Source organism: Pseudophryne corroboree, chromosome 8 (assembly GCF_028390025.1).
Source record: "Pseudophryne corroboree isolate aPseCor3 chromosome 8, aPseCor3.hap2, whole genome shotgun sequence".
NCBI classification, from domain to species: domain Eukaryota; kingdom Metazoa; phylum Chordata; class Amphibia; order Anura; family Myobatrachidae; genus Pseudophryne; species Pseudophryne corroboree.
Window position 1 is genome coordinate 401,164,105 of NC_086451.1, and position 15,692 is coordinate 401,179,796.

Sequence of the window (15,692 nt, forward strand, 5' to 3'; positions counted from 1 at the left end):
TGGGACTTAAATGTAAAGAACCCCTTGGACACTCCCGCTAATGACTAATTAGGAAATTGGAGATTTTAAATTAACTTAATTGGGCCAATAATTGCATGTCATTATTGTGGTGGAAAAAACAATGGCCTCAAATTACCTCAATCAACTTTTTCATTTAGCTATTCACCCCTAATTTAAATTTAAGTACTTATTTAAAGGAAAATAATTTGGTTTTTATAATTCTTTTTTTATTTTTCTTTAAAGTGGCCACAAATTATCCCAAAATTACCTCTTTACTACATTTTTGTTTTATTCAATTATATTTAAAAGATAAAAGTTTGTTACTTATAATTTTTTTTCTTAAAATTTTATGCTCAAATCAGCCATTTGACATCTTTTTAAAAACCTCCAGTACTTATCTTATGTAACCCCCGGAGGTGGCAAGTTCAAATGAGCAAAGTAACCCATTTGGGCACACTAACGGCACTTTTTGCTTTGGTCTCAGAACGTTTGTTGGGTTTAGTCATTTTACGTGGCTAAACCCAGGATGTCTGGATATGATCAGCATGAATAATAAACATTTTAAATATCACCCCCTCGATCTCCCATCACTTTAGACAGGAGATCGGGTGCAATAAACAATTGAATACCACCCATAATTTCCCACTCTTTCAGAAATGAACATGAGGACAAAACATCACTTTCCCATAATGCTGGAATCTCATGAGATTTGGTTTATATAAAGTGCATACATATCACTAGCTCATTATGACCATTATTTTGTGTTGTGAGATGGTCCAGAGCCTGGAAGACTGATGGGTTTACATACTAATGGTCTATTTGAATTGTTTTTTATCGATTTTAATTGTTCTTTATCAATTTAAAATCAATGTAAATAGATTTAAATTGATATTGTATTTCACATGCTAAAACAAACTTAACTAACATTAAAAACTAATATTAAAAATTCTCTCAGTAAATGTGTGTTTTAAGGGGATACACACTAGGCGATTTCAGCCTAAAAAATTAACAATAACATAATAAATGTCTTTATCGTTCATTTTTAGGCTTATTGTATATTGTCCAGCATGTATGGGGATAATATTGGTGACAGATGACCAATGCACAGTCCTGCACACCATTGAACGATAACCAATATTGAGCTGACATGCAGTTCAACCTGTCAATGTCAAGCTGAGCTGCCTGTTCGGGAATGCCGGCGGTGACGTCACTGAATGTTATCGTTGAACGATAAGATTCAGTGTGTACGCACTATATCATTGAATGCTATATCGTTCAATGAAATAGTTGACTATCGCCGGCATTCAAGAATCGGCTAGTATGTATCCGCCTTTAGCCACTGGAAAACATCGACTGAGATCGATTTCCATAATTTAAAAATCAACCTTTAGTAAATATTTCCCAGAGTCCGCAAAATATAACTGTGCATTTTAAAGCTGCAGTGCAAAGCAAATGCAAACAACTTTAATATTAACAATAACTTTGTCAATTGCTTATGTAGCCCATGCCTTGCCATGCATCTGTGTGTTCCTGGCAAAATAAAAATGGTATCAGTAATTAGCGTGGGATTAGGTAATTATGATCCAAACAGTATTAAAGACTTAACTTTTAGCATGTCATCACTTGAACCTGGAAGTGAGCCTAATGTGTGCAGTATTCACACTCAAAATTACAGGTCCACACCTTAGACTAATCAGCAAGTAATCAACCCAAAGGCGATAACATGAAATAACAAGAACACTGTAACACTGTGACTTGGGGAAATGAAAACAATTGGCATAAGTCTTGACTCTGAGACAGACAACATAAGGTACTGTAGCATCAAGTAACATTGATTTTTAAGCACAAATAGTAATGGAAATTATGTGGAGTAGCCCAAACAATATTAATGACTACTATGGAGTAGGGATGAGCTGGTTCAGTTATCAGAGAACCGAACCCCCCTGAGCCTAGGGGATCCGGGCGATCCGAGCGACATCTCATACCTCCCTATCTGTCCCAGGGTCCCCAATCGAGGCAAAACCTCAGGATTCCACTTTTTGATCTTGAGGTTTTGACTCGGACGCCAGTCTCCATAGTAACCTATGGAAGACTGCTGATTGGCTGAGAGAGTCATCTGTCATGGGTCTGAGCCAATCAGCATGTCCCCATAGGCTTCAATGGCCAAGATAGATGCACCCACATCGCTAATAGTGCTGCCTTCCACACTGCCGACACCACCTCCTGCACTGCCAACACCATCGCCCACACTGCCGACACTCCCCCACTGCTGGTACCCCCGTACTGTCCACACAGCCCGCACTACAGACACTGGCAAACATGCACCAGGGACACTGCCAGCACTCCTGCACTGAGGACACCTCCCACACTGTCGAAACTGCCAGCACCCCTGCAGTGAGGACACCTCCAACACTCCTGAACTGCCGACACTGCTGGTACCCCTGCACTCCTGCACTAAGGGCACCTCCAGCACTCCCGCATTGCAAACACTACTGGAATCTCTGCACTGAGGACACCTTTGTCACTCCCGCATTGCCTACACTGCCGGCACCCCTGCACTGAGGACACATCTGACAGTCCCGCACTGCCGACACTGCTGGCACTCTTGCACTGAGGGCACCTCCAGCACTCCCGCATTGCCTACACTACTGGAATCCCTGCACTGACGACACCTCCGGCACTCCCGCATTGCCAACACTGCCGGCACCCCTGCACTGAGGACACTTCTGACACTCCCGCACTGCCGACACTCCTGCACTGAGGACACCTCCAGCACTCCCGCACTGCCAACACTACTGGCACCCCTGCACTGAGGACACTGCCAGTCCTCCTGCACCGATGGCACCTTCCGGCACTACTGCAATTGCTGACAATGCAGGCACCACTTCACTGAGGACACTGCTGGTACCCCGGCTATGCCGACACTGCTGACACCACCACAGTGAGGACACCACTGGCACCCTTGCACTACTGACACTGTTGGCACCACCGCACTGGGGACAATGCTGGTACTACTCCTGCACTACCGACACTACTGCCACCACAGCATTGAGGACACCACTGGCACCTTGCACTGCCGACACTGCTGGCACCACCACACTGAAGACACCTCTGACAACCCCACACTGAGGACCCTCTGTCACACTAAGTTCACTATTGGTATATCTAAGTTCACTATCGGTATATCTAACCTGCACTTTATCTGACCTGCATTGTAACCTGTGTGGTATCTGACCCATACTGTCCGACCCACAATTAATTTGGCCTGGAATGAAAGCCGTGCTGTATCCAACCTACAGTGCATCTGACCTGCATTGTATTTGACCTGCTATTCATCAAGCCCACACTGTATCCAACCCACACTGTATCCAACCCACACTGTATCCAACCTGCACTGTATCCAACACACACTGTGTTTGATCCACAATGTAGCCTGCACTTTATCCGGTCCATGCTTTATCTAACCCACAATATATACAACTCACAGTGAATGTGACCAGTACTGTATCTGACCTGCACTGTATCTTGCACTGTATCCAACATGCATAGTATATGACCTTGCACTGTAGCCAGCCCTCACTGTATGTGATACGCACTGTAATCAACTTAGAACTGTAGCCTACACTGTATCCAACCCACACTATCGCCCTCATTCCGAGTTGATCGCATCAAGCAACTTTTTGCTGCTGGTGCAATCAACTAATCTCCTCCTATGGGGGGTGTATTTTAGCATAGCAGGGCTGCGAACGCTTGTGCAGCCATGCTATGCTAAAAAAGTTTCACTCAAAACAAGACTAGCCCTGCAGCTACTCACCCAGTGTGAGAGATCTGCAGTAGACTGCGAGGTTAAGTGGGGCAACCACAAGAGTGACCACACTTAACCTCGTGGTCTACCACAGACCGCAAAGTTCCCACCATTGGATACAATGGAGCGTCTATGCACTACATTGTATTTACAGTGCGCAGCCTGACTGACAGCTCAGGCGCGCACAGCCAATCAGGAGAGTGCCATGACGTGGCGCTCCCTGATTGGCTGAAGGGACCCTCTTTGACAGCAGTCACAGGGGGTCCCGCCAGTCGGGGAAAGGGGATCCATGTGTAAACATGGATCCCCTTTCAGTGCGTGGTCCGTGTAATCCATTTTTTTATTTTGCCAAGTCCCTGGATTACAAATTTAAAGAAGAGGACCGATCTACACAGGATTGTTTGTGAGTATAATTTTATTTACAGGTACCCCGTGGATTCTACTGGAGAAGAGGACCGACTGCTTCATGTCAACATAGGTAAATATGTATGAATGTAAGTGTGCATGTATGTTTAATAAAATTGTACTATCACGGTGTGTGTGTTTTTGTTTTTATTTGGGTATTTTTTTGAAGTAGAGCTACAGGTACCAGAGGGCCAGTTTCCCCCCCGCATGCTGGTACTTGTGGTTCTCCAAGTACCAGCTTGTGGAGGAGGCTTGCTGGGACTTGTAGTACTGCTACAAAAAATATTCTTATTTTTACACAAAAGGCTATTAGCCCCCCATCCGCCACCCTTGGATGGGGGGGACAGCCTTGGGCTTTACCCTTGGCCCTTGGGTGGCTGGAAGGGGGGACCCCTTGATGTAAGGGGTCCCCACTCCTCCAGGATACCCCGGCCAGGGTTGACTAGTTGGTGATTTAATGCCAGGGCCACAGGGACCAATATAAAAGTGTCCCCCGGCTGTGGCATTATCTCTCTGACTAGTGGAGCCCGGTGCTGGTGTTAAAAATACGGGGGACCCCTACATCTTTTGTCCCCTGTATTTTTTGCATCAGGACAAGGCGCAGAGCCTGGTGCTGGTTGTTAAAATATGGGGGGAACCCCTGTCAATTTTTTCCCTGTATTTTTACAACCAGGACCGGCTCAAAGAGCCCGAGGCTGGTTATGCTTAGGAGGGGGGACGCAATTTTTTTTCCTGATTTTTAACTCTTTCACACCCCTTCCCACTGATAAACATGCACGGATCTCACTGATCCATGCATGCCTACTAGAACATGGTAAAAAAAAGCAGGTCTATTTTAAAACTGCTTTTTTTATGATTTGTATTTTTTCACGGCAGTGTTTGGCTATTGCCGGCAGTGTTTGCGAATTCTAATTTGTAGTAAATTACCGCGTTGTATAAAATAACAGGCGTATTTGACCGATGGTGTATTCATTCGTATTTTTTTTCTTTGACTTCCAAAAAAATACGAATGCCCTCATCACTGCTGACATTTCAGTTTAGTAAATTCCCGAGATGACACTTTGATGAAAAAGCACCACATCGGTCAAAATCGGGAGCTTAGTAAATATACCCCTATGTCTGATTCTGGATATATGTGTATTGAAAACCTTAAGAATTTTTTTTATACAAAACAAAAAAAAAGTTACACAATTCGATAATACAAACTGATGTGAATATAAATATGTTACTCACACAGATATACTTGTTTTTAATAATAACCACTGGTAATGGATTCTGTAGCTGTGAGTATAGAACTGAGGGGCAAATCATCATGAAAAAAATGTGCAATGAGAATTTTTAGTTCAATTTAGTTTCAATTTTCATTGCATTCTGTCACAATTTTTTCAGTATTCGTTATGCCCTCATGAGAAATTGATCACTTTTCGAAAAACCGTTCTTTTTGAGAAGACAGTTTTTACGAAAAGTAAACAGGTTGCAAAACAGTTTGTTTCAATCTGTAATTGTTAGTTTACATTTTTAATGTTGTTATATTTTTTTAAATCTGGAGCTGTGAGAGTGCATTGTAATTTCACTAATGCAATTTTAATGTAACAATAAACAAATTAAATGGAATGAAAATATATTGCTCAGTATTTAGCAACTAATCTGCTCCACAGGAGGTTACTCTCCTCCATGAGCTCATACAGTTAATTAAAGTAACACAAGCCAGAATCATGGGTTAGATACAGAGAAAGTCATTTACATGGGTCAGAGTTAGTTGCACAAAATTGTAGTCAGGAGTGAAAGCCAAAGTCAAAAGAACAATTGGTTACTACTGTAGCAGAACGATCACTGGCTATGAGGCTGATCACACTGCATGTTCATGAAGAAAGGAACACTTTCCTGTTTGTCTGAGCACCACAGCTGTAGTTCACTACAATATCATTAGAGCACAGAGAGAACTGTTTGTGTTCTCGATCAACTTTTCTATCATGTGACTCAAAAAACCCAACCAGTCAACATCAACATGTCATCCAAAGTAGTACTGTGTGCTTCCACAAAATCTCAAATTTAGATGTACAACAAAAACCATGCTACTGATCCCCAGTAATGAATATCTAGGAATACTGTATAATTACATGATCAATGTTCACTATGAATTCAAAGTCTATAAAGAACAGAGTTAAGAGATTACCGTGAGATTCCACTCTTTAGAACTGCATTCACAATATGTTTAATTGCAAGTACAATTTTAACTAGAGAAAAGTAGGTCCAGTTCTCTGAGAACCATACCCACCCTAACAATGAGATCCGAGCTAGGATCCGAGTCCAGCTCAGGTTTTCCCACCAGACTCGGATCCCAAAGAGAGGCCCAACATCATCTTCTGGATTTTGTGTTCCTGATGGTTTTGGATTTTATAAAGGTCCCCGTAAGGTCCATCTTCACTACAGCTATGGAGAGTGTAAGGGATGGAGGTGACCATCAGTACTGTGTATATTTGGGGTGGGGTGTATCAGTCCAGGGGTGCTCTGTGGGCTCTACTGTATCAGTTATGGGGTACTCTTCCAGCTCTGCTGTATCAGTCCAGGGGGTGCTCTGTCAGCTCTGCTGTATCAGTCCAGGGGTGCTTTGTCCATCCATCCAGGGGCTCTATCCTACTGTACAATTAAAATAATAAATGCTAAAAACAAAAAAAATAAAAATATAATTGTAAATATATATATAAATATTTATTTATAGTTTTATATATATATATATATATATATATATATATATTTATTTGTTTATGCTGTACCCCAGTGTACTATACAATTTTTATATAAGTAGTACTGTGATACTGCCGGTCAGACTGCAGTATATTATTATTTCATAGTCATACACGTATTGTTTGACACTGTGGGTGAAGGTGGTACGACAGTAATATATTGTATTTCCTACTCATACAGCTATTGTGTGCAGGGGAGCTTTAATAGAGGAGGAGGCCTGTGTGCTGCCTATTCTGTTCATCCCCCTCCTCTGCCAGCAGCGCTGGAGAGACTGAGTACTAGAGGGCTCAGACTCTACTGCGCATGCGCAGGTAACTGGGAAATTGGCACGGCAACCATTTTCCTAGTAATTTCTCTACTGCGCATGTGCAGAGCACAGTAAAAAGGTGATTCCACAGCGCTGCTGATGTCAGCGTGAGACTCTGTATGGGTAAGTATTAAAAAATGGGTGCAGCGTGTGCGGTGGGGGCCACCTCTGGAATCAGGGGCCTGTGCACAGAGTGCATCCATTATAGATACGCCAGTGATTGTCTGATGCTGTGGGTGAAGGTGGTACCACAGTAATATATTGTATTTCCTACTCATAAAGGTATTGTGTGATGTTGTGGGTGAAGGTGGTACCAGGGGTGTATCTAGGGGTCTGAGCGCCTCTGGCAAAGTCTGGAAGTGGCACCCCCCACCTCCCCCACCCAGAGACACAGAGGGGGGAGTTACAGATAGGCTAGGGTCGGGGACACTGAGGGAGAATTACAGGGAGGGTGTGGGTAGGGACAATGAGGTAGAGGGCTTACAGGGAGGCTGAGGTCAGGGACACTGAGGGGGCAATTACAGGGAGGGTGTGGGCAGGTACACTGAGGGGGAATTACAGGAGTGTGCGGGCAGGGACACTGAGGGAGAATTACGGGGAGGGTATGGGCAGGGACACTGAGGTGGAATTACAGGAGGGTGTGAGCAGGGACACTGAGATGGGAGTTACATTGAGGCTGAGGTCAGGGACACTAAGGGGGAATTACAGGGAGGGTTCGGGTAGGGAAAATGAGTGGGAGGGGCTACAGGGAGGCTGAGGTCAAGGACACTGAGTTGCAATACAGGGAGGGTGGGGGAAGGGACACTGAGAGGGAATTACTGGAGTGTGCGGGCAGGTACACTGAGGGGGGAGTCACAGGGAGGTTGAGGTCAGGAACACTGAGGGAGAATTACAGGGAGGGTGCAGACAGGCATACTGAGGGGGAATTACGGTTAGGGTGCGGGTAGGGACACTGAGGGGGAATTACGGTTAGGGTGCAGGTAGGGACACTGAGGGGCTGAGGGGGAATTACAGTTAGGGTGCGGGTAGGGACACTGAGAGGGAATTATGGGGAGGGTGCGGGCAGGCATACTGAGGGGGAATTATGGGAAGGGTGCGGACTGGGACAGAGGAAATTATAAGGAGGGGGCAGTTACAGGGATGGTGCGGACAGGGACACTGAGGGGGATTTATAAGGAGGGTGTGGACAGGGACACCGAGGGGATATATGCACACATACATACAGTTAAAAACCCCTCTCTAGGTGTGATGGCACTACATGTCCCAGCAAATCCAGCTGACAAGGTGTGCTGGGACTTGTAGTCTCAACACAGTTGGACAGGCAGTCACTGGTCTAGATACCTCTCCATACAGAGCTCTTTGCAAGCTGTGATCCAGACTGCCAGGATAGACCATGCAGTGCAGCTATGGTACCGTAGAAAATGTACAGGTATGCTCATGCTTCACTGCTGACTGGTGCTGATTGTAGGGGCCGGTGTTTGATGACCGAACAAGTGGGACCAATGAGAAGGGGAGCGGATGAGGAAAAGGAGGTGCCTTGCCCCTCCCCATACCTGGAAGTGCCCCGCTCCCTGGCTATATTCACCATCATTGTGACTGTAACTGTAGTCACAGAGAGTGCCAGAGTGCAATACACTTCTGAGAGTCCAGCAGTGGATGAGCACTGCTAAGGGATGTACTCAGTGAGAACTACTATGTCATTCTACTCCCTGGCGTGGGTGGCACTGCTGGGCGGCACTACCCTTCCCCCCCCCTCTTGGCCAGCACCCCCTGGCAAGTGCCATCCTGGCCAATAGGAAGATACACCCATGGGTGGTACCACAGTAATATATTGTATTTCCTACTCATAAAGGTATTATGGTACTACCTCGCTGCAACCTTTAGGCCTTAATGGATGAAAACAATATTGTGAGCTGTGAGGTTGTCAAAATTGACTGGAAATGAGTGGACATTAATGATATTGAGGTTAATAATACGGTAGGAACAAAAACAGGCCACAATTCTGTGATTTTATCTGTTTGTATGATTTTTTTCAAAAAAATACAGATCTAAAACCAATACAGAAAGCATGAAGGAGATATAAAACCAAAACCCAGAGAAAAGGCTCGGCGCACATCTCTAATTTTAACACTATCATTTAATGATTTCCTAGATTAGAAGAAACAGTGTACAGTATATTATATGATTTACTTTTCTTTTCATAGGTTTGGTTTTTACAAGGAATGTAGAGAGGTGGAGGGAGCTTCGTCGATTTTCCATGTCCATTTTGCGTGATTTTGGCTTTGGAAAAAGGAGCGCTGAAGAGCGCATTCAGGAAGAGGCTAGTTGGCTGGTGGAAGAGCTGAAGAAGACTCAAGGTTAGTACGGGAAAAACACAGGGCCTAATTCATGTTTGTACACACATGCAATCGAAAATGCAATTTTTTCATATGCGTCTTGCTAGGAAAACCATTGTCCTTTTAATTGTCTGCCATAAATATGATAATATGGGCCGGGTTTTACAATGTGATGTTTCATAAATAACCTCCCTGATCTCTGGCATCTCAGAGGTAACACATTTATCCGACAAGGATCCGACATGTGAGTATTCAATGCCCGGCCATACACGACAGGTTTGGCCCATTCCCAACATTGCCAATCCTGTCGGGTTTGGCCACACTTCCGACAGAACACGTGGATTCCGACAATCCACATGTTTTCCGACAAGTCGGGAATTCCAGACTTGTCGGAAAAATACAAGGGGCATTGAATAGGTAAGAAACCTTTCCGACCAAAACCTATCGGAAACAGCCATCTTTCCGACAAGACGTCAGTTTCCGACAAGAATTGAGTCCCCCATTAGCAAGGAAGAATCAAGGTCCTCTTTATACATCTGTCCACTCATGAAAAACTTATGTAGGATAAATTATATCTGCTAAGTTCAAATTTCCATATCCATTGACAAGGAGGCTTCTGTACAGTCGTACAGATCAACAACAGGTTGTAATTTTCTTTACAGTTATCATTATTCTGGGTTCGCTTTAAGAAAAGAAAAACCCAGCTGTATTTGATTGATGAACATACTGTATTTCTCTATCGTCCTAGTGGATGCTGGGGTTCCTGAAAGGACCATGGGGAATAGCGGCTCCGCAGGAGACAGGGCACAAAAAGTAAAGCTTTACGATCAGGTGGTGTGTACTGGCTCCTCCCCCTATGACCCTCCTCCAAGCCTCAGTTAGATTTTTGTGCCCGGCCGAGAAGGGTGCAATCTAGGTGGCTCTCCTAAAGAGCTGCTTAGAAAAGTTTAGCTTAGGTTTTTTATTTTACAGTGAGTCCTGCTGGCAACAGGATCACTGCAACGAGGGACTTAGGGGAGAAGAAGTGAACTCACCTGCGTGCAGGATGGATTGGCTTCTTTGGCTACTGGACATTAGCTCCAGAGGGACGATCACAGGTACAGCCTGGATGGTCACCGGAGCCTCGCCGCCGGCCCCCTTGCAGATGCTGAAACGAGAAGAAGGTCCAGAATCGGCGGCAGAAGACTCCTCAGTCTTCTTAAGGTAGCGCACAGCACTGCAGCTGTGCGCCATTTCCTCTCAGCACACTTCACACGGCAGTCACTGAGGGTGCAGGGCGCTGGGAGGGGGGCGCCCTGGGAGGCAATGTAAACCTATTTTTTGGCAAAAAATACCTCACATATAGCCTCCGGGGGCTATATGGAGATATTTAACCCCTGCCAGAATCCGTTAAAGAGCGGGAGACGAGCCCGCCGAAAAAGGGGCGGGGCCTATCTCCTCAGCACACAGCTCCATTTTCCTCACACAGCTCCGCTGGTCAGGAAGGCTCCCAGGCTCTCCCCTGCACTGCACTACAGAAACAGGGTAAAACAAGAGAGGGGGGGCAAAATTGTGGCAAAAATATATATATTAAAGCAGCTATACAGGGAGCACTTATTATAAGGCTATCCCTGTCATATATAGCGCTTTTGGTGTGTGCTGGCAAACTCTCCCTCTGTCTCCCCAAAGGGCTAGTGGGGTCCTGTCTTCTTTAAGAGCATTCCCTGTGTGTCTGCTGTGTGTCGGTACGTGTGTGTCGACATGTATGAGGACGATATTGGTGTGGAGGCGGAGCAATTGCCAAATATGGGGATGTCACCCCCTAGGGAGTCGACACCAGAATGGATGGCTTTATTTATGGAATTACGGGATAGTGTCAACACGCTAAAGCAGTCGTTTGACGACATGAGACGGCCGGACAATCAATTAGCACCTGTCCAGGCGCCTCAAACACCGTCAGGGGCTGTAAAACGCCCGTTACCTCAGTCGGTCGACACGGACCCAGACACAGGCACTGATTCCAGTGGCGACGGTGACGAATCTACCGTATTTTCCAGTAGGGCCACACGTTATATGATTTTGGCAATGAAGGAGGCGTTACATATTGCTGATACTACAGGTACCACAAAACAGGGTATTATGTGGGGTGTGAAAAAACTACCTATAGTTTTTCCTGAATCAGATGAATTAAATGAGGTGTGTGATGAAGCGTGGGTTGCCCCCGATAAAAAACTGCTAATTTCAAAGAAGTTATTGGCTTTATACCCTTTCCCGCCAGAGGTTAGGGCGCGCTGGGAAACACCTTCTAGGGTGGACAAGGCGCTCACACGCTTATCAAAACAAGTGGCGTTACCCTCTCCTGAGACGGCCGCACTTAAAGATCCAGCAGATAGGAGGATGGAAAATATACAAAAAAGTATATACACACATACAGGTGTTATACTACGACCAGCTATAGCGACAGCCTGGATGTGCAGTGCTGGGGTAGCTTGGTCAGAGTCCCTGATTGAAAATAGTGATACCCTGGATAGGGACAATGTTTTACTGTCTTTAGAGCAAATAAAGGATGCATTTCTTTATATGCGTGATGCACAGAGGGATATTTGCACACTGGCATCACGGGTAAGTGCTATGTCCATTTCGGCCAGAAGAAGTTTATGGACGCGACAGTGGTCAGGTGATGCGGACTCAAAACGGCATATGGAAGTTTTGCCGTATAAAGGGGAGGAGTTATTTGGTGTTGGTCTATCGGATTTGGTGGCCACGGCTACAGCCGGGAAATCCACCTTTTTACCTCAAGTCACTCCCCAACAGAAAAAGACACCGACTTTTCAACCGCAGCCCTTTCGTTCCTTTAAAAACAAGAGAGCAAAGGGATATTCATATCTGCCACGAGGCAGAGGAAGGGGGAAGAGACTGCAACAGGCAGCTCCTTCCCAGGAACAGAAGCCCTCCCCCGCTTCTACAAAAGCCTCAGCATGACGCTGGGGCTTCTCAAGCGGACTCGGGGGCGGTGGGCGGTCGTCTCAAGAATTTCAGCGCGCAGTGGGCTCACTCGCAGGTAGATCCCTGGATCCTGCAGATAATATCTCAGGGGTACAGGTTGGAACTAGAGACGGATCCACCTCGCCGTTTCCTGAAGTCTGCTTTACCAACGTCCCCCTCTGACAGGGTGACGGTCTTGGAAGCCATTCACAAGCTGTACTCTCAGCAGGTGATTGTCAAGGTACCTCTTTTACAACAAGGAAAGGGGTATTATTCCACTCTATTTGTGGTACCGAAGCCGGATGGCTCGGTAAGACCTATTCTAAATCTGAAATCCTTGAACCTGTACATAAAAAAGTTCAAGTTCAAGATGGAGTCACTCAGAGCAGTGATAGCGAACCTGGAAGAAGGGGACTTTATGGTATCCTTGGACATCAAGGATGCGTATCTCCACGTTCCAATTTACCCCTCACACCAGGGGTACCTCAGGTTCGTCGTACAGAACTGTCACTATCAGTTTCAGACGCTGCCGTTTGGATTGTCCACGGCACCTCGGGTCTTTACCAAGGTAATGGCCGAGATGATGATTCTTCTTCGAAGAAAAGGCGTATTAATTATCCCATACTTGGACGATCTCCTAATAAGGGCAAGGTCCAGAGAACAGCTAGAGATGGGATTAGCACTGTCTCAAGAAGTGCTAAAGCAGCACGGGTGGATTCTGAATATTCCAAAATCCCAGTTAATTCCGACAACACGTCTGCTGTTCCTAGGGATGATTCTGGACACGGTTCAGAAAAAGGTTTTTCTCCCGGAGGAAAAAGCCAAGGAGTTATCCGAACTTGTCAGGAACCTCCTAAAACCAGGAAAGGTGTCTGTACATCAATGCACAAGAGTCCTGGGAAAAATGGTGGCTTCTTACGAAGCAATTCCATTCGGCAGATTCCACGCAAGAATTTTCCAGAGGGATCTGCTGGACAAATGGTCAGGGTCGCATCTTCAGATGCACCAGCGGATAACCCTGTCTCCAAGGACAAGGGTATCTCTTCTGTGGTGGTTGCAGAGTGCTCATCTATTGGAGGGCCGCAGATTCGGCATACAGGATTGGATCCTGGTGACCACGGACGCCAGCCTGAGAGGCTGGGGAGCAGTCACACAAGGAAGAAACTTCCAGGGCGTGTGGTCGAGCCTGGAAACGTCTCTTCACATAAACATTCTGGAACTAAGAGCAATCTACAATGCTCTAAGCCAGGCAGAACCTCTGCTTCAAGGAAAACCGGTGTTGATCCAGTCGGACAACATCACGGCAGTCGCCCATGTAAACAGACAGGGCGGCACAAGAAGCAGGAGTGCAATGGCAGAAGCTGCAAGGATTCTTCGCTGGGCAGAGAATCATGTGATAGCACTGTCAGCAGTGTTCATCCCGGGAGTGGACAACTGGGAAGCAGACTTCCTCAGCAGACACGACCTTCACCCGGGAGAGTGGGGACTTCATCCAGAAGTTTTCCACATGCTTGTAACCCGTTGGGAAAGACCAATGGTGGACATGATGGCGTCTCGCCTCAACAAAAAACTGGACAGGTATTGCGCCAGGTCAAGAGACCCGCAGGCAATAGCTGTGGACGCGCTGGTAACGCCTTGGGTGTACCAGTCGGTGTATGTGTTTCCTCCTCTGCCTCTCATACCAAAAGTATTGAGAATTATATGGCAAAGAGGCGTAAGAACGATACTAGTGGTTCCGGATTGGCCAAGAAGGACTTGGTACCCGGAACTTCAAGAGATGATCACGGAGGATCCGTGGCCTCTACCTCTGAGAAGGGACTTGCTTCAGCAGGGTCCCTGTCTGTTTCAAGACTTACCGCGGCTGCGTTTGACGGCATGGCGGTTGAACGCCGGATCCTAAAGGAAAAAGGCATGCCGGAAGAAGTCATTCCTACCTTGATTAAAGCAAGGAAGGAAGTAACCGCGCAACATTATCACCGCATTTGGCGAAAATATGTTGCGTGGTGCGAGGATCGGAGTGCTCCGACGGAGGAATTTCAACTGGGTCGATTCCTACATTTCCTGCAATCAGGATTGTCTATGGGTCTCAAATTGGGATCTATTAAGGTTCAAATTTCGGCCCTGTCGATTTTCTTCCAGAAAGAATTGGCTTCAGTTCCTGAAGTCCAGACCTTTGTTAAGGGAGTACTGCATATACAGCCCCCTGTGGTGCCTCCAGTGGCACCGTGGGATCTCAATGTTGTTTTGGACTTTCTCAAATCTCATTGGTTTGAACCACTAAAAAATGTGGATTTGAAATATCTCACATGGAAAGTGACCATGCTACTAGCCCTGGCTTCGGCCAGGAGAGTGTCAGAACTGGCAGCTTTATCTTACAAAAGCCCATATCTGATTTTCCATTCGGACAGGGCAGAACTGCGGACTCGTCCACATTTTCTCCCTAAGGTGGTGTCAGCATTTCATCTGAACCAGCCTATTGTAGTGCCTGCGGCTACAAGCGACTTGGAGGACTCCAAGTTGTTGGACGTTGTCAGAGCTTTAAAAATATACATTTCAAGGACAGCTGGAGTCAGGAAATCTGACTCACTGTTTATACTATATGCTCCCAACAAGTTGGGCGCTCCTGCGTCTAAGCAGACTATTGCTCGCTGGATTTGTAGTACGATTCAGCTTGCACATTCTGTGGCAGGCCTGCCACAGCCAAAATCGGTAAAAGCCCACTCCACAAGGAAGGTGGGTTCTTCTTGGGCGGCTGCCCGAGGGGTCTCGGCATTACAACTCTGCCGAGCGGCTACGTGGTCGGGGGAGAACACGTTTGTAAAATTCTACAAATTTGATACCCTGGCTAAGGAGGACCTGGAGTTCTCTCATTCGGTGCTGCAGAGTCATCCGCACTCTCCCGCCCGTTTGGGAGCTTTGGTATAATCCCCATGGTCCTTTCAGGAACCCCAGCATCCACTAGGACGATAGAGAAAATAAGAATTTACTTACCGATAATTCTATTTCTCGGAGTCCGTAGTGGATGCTGGGCGCCCATCCCAAGTGCGGATTATCTGCAATAATTGTACATAGTTATTGTTACCTAAATCGGGTTATTGTTGTAGGGAGCCATCTTTCAGAGGCTCCT

At 46.1% G+C, this 15,692-nt stretch overlaps 1 protein-coding gene across 2 annotated transcripts in view; it reads left to right on the forward strand.

The window, feature by feature from the left end:
* The window catches only part of LOC134949297 (cytochrome P450 2G1-like), a 182,438-nt gene that overhangs the window by 49,641 nt on the left and 117,105 nt on the right, over positions 1–15,692 (forward strand). For both annotated transcript variants that reach the window (XM_063937792.1, XM_063937793.1), the window contains exon 3: positions 9,470–9,622. In XM_063937792.1, coding sequence (XP_063793862.1) covers positions 9,470–9,622 — 153 coding nt within the window. The remainder of the gene's footprint in view (positions 1–9,469; positions 9,623–15,692) is intronic.